The sequence below is a fragment of the Xiphophorus couchianus genome, chromosome 13 (genome assembly GCF_001444195.1).
Source record: "Xiphophorus couchianus chromosome 13, X_couchianus-1.0, whole genome shotgun sequence".
In the NCBI taxonomy this organism is placed as follows: domain Eukaryota; kingdom Metazoa; phylum Chordata; class Actinopteri; order Cyprinodontiformes; family Poeciliidae; genus Xiphophorus; species Xiphophorus couchianus.
This window is the reverse complement of record NC_040240.1, coordinates 27,976,263-27,985,352: the sequence shown is the minus strand read 5'-3', so window position 1 is coordinate 27,985,352 and position 9,090 is coordinate 27,976,263. Positions and strand designations below refer to the sequence as shown.

At 40.9% G+C, this 9,090-nt stretch overlaps 1 protein-coding gene across 2 annotated transcripts; it reads left to right on the top strand.

Annotated features, from left to right (window-relative positions):
- The first annotated feature begins 2,728 nt into the window (after positions 1-2,728).
- LOC114155380 (serine/threonine-protein phosphatase PP1-gamma catalytic subunit B-like) lies at positions 2,729-8,753 on the top strand. Of its 2 annotated transcripts, none has more exons than XM_028035243.1 (8): positions 2,729-2,806; positions 3,090-3,153; positions 3,792-3,923; positions 4,051-4,281; positions 5,400-5,504; positions 5,739-5,962; positions 7,356-7,490; positions 8,159-8,753. In XM_028035243.1, exons 2-8 carry the CDS (start codon positions 3,099-3,101, stop codon positions 8,246-8,248), a joined length of 972 nt encoding a protein of 323 aa, XP_027891044.1. In that variant the 5' UTR covers positions 2,729-2,806; positions 3,090-3,098; the 3' UTR covers positions 8,249-8,753. The 2 variants fall into 2 exon arrangements, with proteins under 2 accessions (XP_027891044.1, XP_027891045.1); XM_028035244.1 differs by lacking the exon at positions 2,729-2,806 and adding an exon at positions 2,874-2,905.
- The last annotated feature ends 337 nt before the right edge of the window (positions 8,754-9,090 follow it).

Sequence of the window (9,090 nt, the reverse complement as noted above, 5' to 3'; positions counted from 1 at the left end):
ACCTCAGCTGAGACAATTGAGGCTCGCAGAGTTTCAGCTCTGGGTTCTTATTTTCTCTTCTTCATGAGTTGTATATGAGCTCTGAGAAGGTTCTCCGTTGCTCCATGTTTTCTCCATTTGTGGATCATGGCTTTGGAATCTTTCTCACAGAGTCACACTGACAGATGTCAGTGACTTTGTATTTCATCTGATCTTAGATTTGAATAACACACACATGGATGATCAAATAGAATGTAGCTGTCCAAAAGGTGTGGTTAATTATAATTAATAAAGAAGTCTGGATGGCTTTTTGCCCTTCACAAGATGACTAGAAAATTAATTTCTAAAAGCAACAGAAATTCCCTTTAGAAATGCCTGTGTGTCTGAGTATCTTGATGTTTGTCTTGTCGTTGCCCTTCAATATGACATTAGTTATCGTTGCTTGTGTGCATAGATGTTTTTTCAGTCGCGGCTTGGCTGCTGCGGGGGATTTAAAGGTTTGTTAGGTTCAGGCAGAATAGCACTGGAGTCATTTCCCTTATTAAAATGACCCTGGACCAGACAATGAGGGGCCACTGGACCTGATGGGGCCAGTGGTGTGTGAGATCCGGTCACAGCACAGCAGACAATGACCATGCTGAGGTTACAGGACACTTTGTGAAGCTTGTGTTCTGCGTACAACCAAATGTCAGAATACATGAATGATGTGTATAGTGACACTCATTGTGCAGTGTGCCATGGCTGCTCGCTCTCATTCACCAGTCTCTGGCCCTCAGTGGTGTCAAGTCTCCCAGTTAGACCAGAAGCTTAAAGGCTGGCAGTGTGCGGTGACCGATTCGGTTACTGCTCAGTGTGATCAGTTCAGAGATCTCTCATTATGAAGATCACTGACACTGAGGGAAACTTCACGACTTCATCAGGCCAGGATTGTGAGCACAATGAACAATCCAATTTAAATTAGGTTTCATGGAATCACAAGTACAGACATTTCAGTGGATATAAAATGAAAGATAAAAGGAAGATCATAAATGTAGGTTTTTTTTGTATAAAGAAGGAGAAAAGCAGCTGTGATGCAAATTGTCAGTACTATGCAGATGATACACAGCTCTACATTATGATGTCACTAGGTGACTCTGAACCACCCAATCACTGGTCAGATGCTTAGAAGAGATAAATGTGTGGATGTGCCAAAATTTTCTCCAGCTGAACAGAAACAAAACTGAAGTTATTATCTTTGGACCCAAAGAGGAACGATAGAGTCAACACTCAGCTTCAGTTTTACAGATAGAAACTAGAGATCAGGCTGAAATCTGGGTGTAGTGATGAACTCTGACCTGAACCTTCAGAGACACAGAAAGACCGTTACAAAGTCGGCCTTCTATCACCTGAAGAACATTTCCATGATTAGAGGATTAATGTCCCATCAAGATCTAGAGCAGGGGTCTCAAACTCAATTTACCCGGGGGCCGCTGGAGGTAGAGTCTGGGTGAGGCTTCCAAGATGGCGGCGCGCGTAGACGCAGCGGCTCTGTGCTCACCGACTCGAAGTTCGTCTTTTCCACTTTGCTCGGTTAAAAACACCTACAACCGACAAAATTTACTGGCCATTGGTCAAGCAATCGGGGGAAGTCTGTCACAGGAGCTTTTCCATGTCCACAACAACATTCCGGTCGATATTGCACGGACACCGGGCTCTCCCTGGATTACAATCCCAGTATTTACGACAGGGCGACGGCGCAGAGATCGTAAACAAAAGAGGGGGTGTCGCAGCAATCTAAGAACAGCAGTCTGGCGTAAGTGTTCTTACTGTCCAGGTGAGAAAGGACAGAGTGCAGCGCTATAGAGACTGCATCCTCTGTGCTCCTGTTCTGCCTGTATGCAAATTGGTGGGGGTCTAGTGTGGGGGGGAGACAGGATCTGAGGTGTGCTAGGACCAGCCGCTCCAAGCACTTGGTAATGATGGGGGTAAGGGCTACCAGGCGGTAGTCATTGAGTCTGGTTGGGTTGGGATTCTTGGGGATTGGGACGATGGAGGTAGACTTGAAGCAGGTCGGTACCACAGCGCGGGCCAGGGACAGGTTGAAGATGTCCGTCAGCACTCCTGCCAGCTCCCCAGAGCACGTTCTGAGGACATGTCCAGGTATGCCATCAGGACCCGCAGCCTTGTGGGATTTTACCTTTTCTACGTAATGACACTTGTTCTCTGAGCTACTTCTGTAAGTTTCATATCAACAGGACAATAGACAGGGGATACAAATATTGGCAGGCTCAGAAATTAAAATGCATCCCCCTACATTAATAGACTAGACAGTTAAGGATGATATAAAATGTTCTACATAACGGGCCTCTGTTTTGTAATGCTTTAAGCCATTATTGGGTTAAAAGAAAAACCGGGGAATTTCAAACCATCTGCGGAGAACATTTTCATCAGACACTGACTGAAAAACGTTCGACTCATATGTCTCAATAAAGCTATAAAAACCGTATTTATTTCAATTAATCTGCGAAATAAAACCCACCGTTTTATGGCTTACATGGTTAAGAAACGTGATAATGTTACGAATACCTTTAAAAGTTTCCTCTTCGGTCATATTTCAGTCCGTTTTCTCATCAATATGCGAGATTTTAAAGCACAGGTGTCAAACTCCAGTCCTCAAGGGTCGCTGTCCTGCAACTTTTAGATGTGCCTCTGCTGCACCACACCTGAGTAGAATAATTAGGTCAACAGCAAGACTCTGGAGAACTGATCTACACAAGGAGGAGGTAATTAAGGTAATTAAGCTGGAGCTTGTTGGTTAGCTCTTCAACGTGCGGCAGAGCGAAAACAGGTAACAGTTCGATTGGTGTTTATTTTTTTTGGCCCCGGTTTTTTAAAAAACAAAAGACGTGACTGTGTTTCGTTTTTTTTATGAAAACGGGGAGGTAAGGTAGCTTATGAATTTTCACAAAAAAAATTGTCAGCGCGCCTACAAGCCGAACTGGGTCTCAGTAACATTTTTTTACGCTCAGTCGGAAAATTCACGGAGATAAGCTAATACCGTAGCTTAGCGAGCTAGCTTTCGCAAGTGTACTAGCGCCGAAATCTTACCGAATCTTTTTTTTTTTTTATAGAAACAGAAAATGGCTGATGGTGAAAAGCTCGACGTAGACAGCATTATTGAACGTCTTTTAGAAGGTAAGTACGATCTCAAATAAAACACAATGGCAATTTCGATGCTGTTGTGACAATAACGGATGTAAATGGAAAGCTAGCTTCATTCTCTCATCTTTAGTTATCATTTCCTTGCATTTATTCCTCATAGGGAATAACCACAGGTTATCACTAAACGTGTTTAATGATTAGGAATCTCAGTATTCCCAAAGGTAAAGAAAACCACACAGACATTGCGCATACCGGTGTAACGTCACTTTCTGTCACCCTTAGATGTGTGACCTGATTAGGTTGTCAGCGGCCGCTAAGCGTATTGTCTGTATTGAGTTACTGTTCACAAAGAAGAATTAACAGTACCCATCTTTATGAGGTGCCATAAAGTGATTTATGCTCAATTTGCGAACTTTTCTCCCAGTTAGTTTCAGTGTCGCTAAAATAACATTAGTCTGACAAACACTGGAACACCTGCTTTTCTTTTACCTTAATTCTTAAAATTAGCCACTCGTTATAAATACTACTATGAAGTCTGCCTTAGGTTTGGGTCCATGGGTTGCTGCTCTTCTGTTCCACCCAACCTGCCCATCCAGATTCTGCGCTAGGTGTTGCTGACTTGGCAGCCAGTGTGCTAAGTTGTCATCTTTGCTGATGGTTGTTTGTTGCAGTCCGAGGAGCAAAGCCTGGCACGAATGTGCAACTGCAGGAGAACGAGATCAATGGACTGTGCCTGAAGTCCAGGAAGATCTTTCTCAGTCAACCCAATCTGTTGGAGCTGGGGGTCCCCCTCAAAATTTGTGGTGAGCGAAAATTGTGTGTCGCTAAATCTGAATCTTAAACGGCTATGAAATCAGAATACGTTTCAGAGGCCAAAACATTAATTATATCCAATAATCCCCCCCACACACACACACCTCTGTCTGGCAGGTGACATCCATGGGCAATACAATGACCTCCTGAAGCTTTTTGATTTTGGGGGCTTCCCTCCAGATAGCAACTACCTGTTCCTGGGTGACTATGTGGACAGGGGCAAGCACTCTCTTGAAACAATCTGTCTTCTTCTGGCCTACAAAATCCAATACCCGGAGAACTTCTTCCTGCTGAGGGGAAACCACGAATGTGCTTCAGTCAACAGAGTATATGGCTTCTACGATGAGTGTGAGTATTGTTTAATTGACCCGAATTTGAGATGTGTTTTGTGTTCAAAGAGAATTTAGCAGCTAAGTAGGATTCAGGTGTTAACACACGATTTCTCTGGCAGGGTATAGGCTGTTTGAAGGACACTGACTCGTGTAAGATTACAAAAGGAGGAAATCTAAAATGGAGGGGCGAAAAAAGTAAATGAGCACTGGGTTCTGAAGAACTACATAAACTCCAAAATTATGCAAAGGTTTTAATAGGGTTTAATAACAAAAATCAAGACGAAAGCCTGCGATGACATGAAGCCAAAACACATTTGCATAACTTTGGAGTGTTGGTTATTCCCATTTTTTTGTCATACTATAAAAGCATCTCTTATATTTTAACTACATGAAAGAGGTGCACTAATCTGGCTTTTACTGACTGTCAGGTCTAAATACCTATTAGAGACAATTTAAACAAACACAGGAAAGACAAGAGAGTTAGATTCTTTGTTTCTCGCGAGGAGAGCAGACAGAGATATGCTTTCAGTTACAAATCTCCAACCGCTCTGAAAAACACATCTCCCGCTCCTCTGTTTTATTGATTTTAGGAACCCTGCCACACGGGGCGCTGCAACTCTAAAATGGTGGAGGGGAAAACAATTCACATAGTTGCAGCGCTAAATGATGATCACTAACTAAACACATGTTATCTACAATCTAAATCCTTCTTGCTCCAGGCACGGCGTCGAATGGGACACGTTGTATAGCTTCAAAGCAACGAAGAACAAAGCAGAGTTCTTTGCAGGACTATAAAACTCAGCTGGGAACTACTAACACCTCTATCTCCCAGAGATTCCTGCAGGGTAACAAATGCTAAGAATAGCTGACACCTCTCTCACAAAGGAGGCCTTTAGGAAAGAATCAAACTTATTTAACACACAGAAACATCACTTAAAATAGAAGGAAAAGAGTAAAAGCATATAATTTAACATTATCTAAATGTAACTACAAGGCTGCATGATACAACGAATATTTGATAATTACTAAAAATACAATTTATCCAACACTGACCAATCCATCTGTCTTCTTACACCCTTATCCCATTGGGTCAGCAGACGAATTAAAGCATCCTTTGTTGTCGTCATAATTTAGGTAAACGAAGGTACAACATCAAGCTCTGGAAGACCTTCACTGATTGTTTTAACAGCCTCCCTATTGCTGCGATTGTGGAGGATAAGATCTTTTGCTGCCATGGAGGTAGGTTCTTGTTTTCACTAGTTCTCTGTACACAGTGTTATGTTTTTTGTGTGTATTATTTTCACAACTGTGGCTTATTAGAAAACTTGATGTGTCTCTGACGTATGCTGCTCTTATTTGTCTGTGTGAAATGCTTCCTCTGCAGTTTGTCGTTCCGTTTGGACTGACCCACATGTAACAGGTCGTGTCCCCTGTATTTGTTTATTGGTATCGCTGCCTTGTTTTTGCATCAAGGACTGTCACCCGACCTTCAGTCCATGGCGCAGATCATTCGCATCACGCGTCCCACTGACGTGCCTGACCAGGGCCTGCTGTGCGACTTGCTGTGGTCCGACCCACAGAAGGACGTTTCGGGCTGGGGGGAGAATGACAGGGGCGTCTCCTTTACCTTCGGCTCTGACGTGGTAGCCAAGTTCCTGGAAAAGCACGACATGGATCTGATCTGCCGAGCCCACCAGGTAACTCCAGCGCCCCAAGTCTTTAGCAAACAGAAACGAGAGCGCATTTGTACAAGGATATCGCATCCAGCGCAGGGAGTTGGCAGGCTTACTGCAGAGACTGAACTTGTGTTCCCAGTCGTTTTGTTTTTGTATACATTGGCCTATTTTTTTGTATGTTAACGTTTGTGCCCAGTACAGCAAAATGTTTTTCTTTTTCTTTCTTGGTTTTAAAATGACATCAATTAAAAATACTGAAATGTGTAGGTTTCAGGAAAACCTCAAAAAACGAAATAACCCCCCGCCCAAAAAAAACAGGGCTTTTGTTGGTCACCATCTAAAGATAGAAGTCAATAAAAAGCTATTCATAAGTTTACTAGGGCTGCATGATATTAGCAAAACATGCAATAATGCTTAATGTTGGTGAATGTCACATGGCTAAATGACTTGCTGTAAATAAACAGTAGCTGTGTTTCTATTAACCGTATAATTGTGCAACTTGACATTTTGAAAATAAATTTGCTTTACAGAAACATGATAATTAAAAAAAACAAACATTTTTGATGAGGTGGATTTTTTTTTAATATCGAAATTGATTTATTTCGTAAAACTGCAATGCAAACACTTTTTTCACATCACGCGAGTCACATGATCAACGAGCTGCTGCCACTGATGCAAACCATGAAGAAGACAACAGGAAGTAGTTGGAGGATGATGGCGCGGCAGGATTTTTAATAACTTGGTTTAATAACCAATAAAGTTATGATTTTAATTGTGTTTCTTATTTAATGGAAACGACGCAATTGTGTTTTTTTGACATTAGAGTCAGAACACAATTAGTGGAACATGGACAAAGTTTTGTGCACATTTGTAATGGAGACACAGCTTGTGTTAATGTTTTACTTTGGGTTTATTGCCACCTTAGACCTCATATAGTGATTTTTCTTGCAGGAAAAAAGATATTTACCGTTACCATTTCAACAACATGGTTTGATTTAAAAAAAGTTGCATTTGACTACATCTTCTGTTTTAGCAAAGAGGGGTTTCTTGGCACTTATTTAACTTAATTGTAGTAAAAACAATCCCCAGTCATATTGACACTACATACGGTGAGATTATAACAACTAATTACTAATGCATCATGCATCTCTTTAACATAAAGCTCTAATCTATTTTGAACATTTTTGAAAAATGTCCCTGAAATTGGATTTATATGAAAAATGGACCAATTGCGTTTGTCGTCTTGTGACCAACTCAGTGTAACCATTTCTGTTAATGTTGGCAGCTTGACCACCGGAAAAAACTTCTCACCATCCACAAATTACATAATTCAGTTTTATCGTTCTTATAGGGCTGAACTTTTAATCTTGTCTGTTCTATCTGTGATTTTATTTATTTATTATTTTTTTTGCAGGTTGTTGAGGATGGCTACGAATTCTTCGCAAACCAGAAACTCGTCACATTGTTCTCTGTGCCGAATTATTGCGGGGATTATGACAGCGCTGCTGCCATGATGAGAGTTGATGAGAATCTCACGTGCTCCTTTCAGGTATCCGGCTTTTTTCTGCATAAACCATCAAAGCCAAATGACGTTTTCTTTTTTTTTTCTCTCTCTCTCCTTTCGGACTTCAGCAGTAAAAGCGTGAACAACAAATATGAACAACAAAAAAAAATGGATTCATAATATTTACTGATATTGAGCCGTGCTACTTCAATCAGAATTCCTTGTTGGGAGGGAAAAATAAACATGATGGCATTTTGAAGTCAGGATACCAATCAAAATCCAATATCGCCGTCAAACATTGAACTGTGACGTCATAATGTTTTATGTGAAATTGGATGGCTTTTGTCTCATTAGTCACACACTGTATTGTATCACATATTTGATTCATGTTTGCATAAACTGAAAAAAATTATAGAATCTTATTGTCGCCTCATTAAAGCTGCAGTATGTAATTTTTTTTGTTTTTTTACACATTTGTTGAAACTGTCAATGTCATGACGGTACTGAATGAGACAAATCTATGAAAAAATCAATCTTCTCTGCCTTCTCACAGTTCCAACTAGAAATAACCAATCAGAGCTAGGAGGAGAATCTTAGCGCTGTTAATCATGCCTGTGTGTGTGCTGAACCTAGGGAACTCTGGGAGTTGTATTGAAATGGTGATTTGCAGAGTTATTGTCTGAAAAGGTTTCTGCGTTGTGCTTCCCCTGCAGATTTTAAAACCAGTTGAGATGAAAAAGCTCACCGGCATCCGTCCTGTGACTCCCCGCCGCAACGTGGTCACCAAGCAAGCCGAGAACTGAGGGGCCACACTGCTGGGGGGACCAAATGGTCAGAGGTTCTTCCTGGTCTGCTTTCATGTTCTGCAGTCAAAGGATTGGTTATTTTTCATGCTGCCAATACCACAAAGATATCCACTCCTACCTGATGAAAGCAAAGATATTTTATTGTTTTCCTGTCCACAGGGGTAAATTGATGTCACCACGGAAAAACCTCAGGTATTTTGCATTCCATTTTGCAGCTAGTCTTTGCCACATATGACTGTTCTATCAGAAAAATGTAATAATATGGCTACTTATGCACAGGAATGCCTTGTTTGAAGCTGTACACACTTTGTTTTTTTTTCCAAAGTTTATTTTATGTCTTTCCTTTGTCATTTCATTCACCTGTAATTGTTAATGGCTTATAAAATGTTTGAGGAAAGTCAGACACAAGTTTATGTCTGTAATCTTTTAGGATGGAAATTGAATGTTTGTTTCTAATGCTTTTATTCCTCTTGAACCCAATAAACACAAAATACAAAGAGAAGTTGTATATTGTGACATACTGTGACCATCAAACTATGTCTTGCGGGTTTTCGCAAGGAGACAAGTATTCTGCCAAATTATTTTAATTAGAAAAAAAGATTACGTTTTTCTAAATTCTTTTTTATTGAACTTTTTACCAAATTACCTTTCTTCAAAAAGTCTTATCGATTTCCAGTGTTGTATTTGGTGTGCCTTTTCTGCCCGAGTCCAACAGAAGGACAGGACGTTGTGTTTCCGTATTAGGAAACGTTAATTTGGTAATAACCTCTGACGTCAGAGCAGTCACAAGACCGTGAGAGTGGAGAGCCAAGATGGCGGCTGGCGTTTAGACGTTATTC

What these genes read in the sequence shown, in the direction of transcription:
- LOC114155380 (XM_028035243.1), top strand. Translation starts at nt 3,099, where the DNA reads ATGGCTGATGGTGAAAAGCTCGACGTAGACAGCATTATTGAACGTCTT. An exon ending in GGTCCCCCTCAAAATTTGTG is followed by an intron (nt 3,924 to 4,050) that starts GTGAGCGAAAAT and finishes TCTGTCTGGCAG; the next exon opens with GTGACATCCATGGGCAATAC. An exon ending in TGATCTGCCGAGCCCACCAG is followed by an intron (nt 5,963 to 7,355) that starts GTAACTCCAGCG and finishes TTTTTTTTGCAG; the next exon opens with GTTGTTGAGGATGGCTACGA.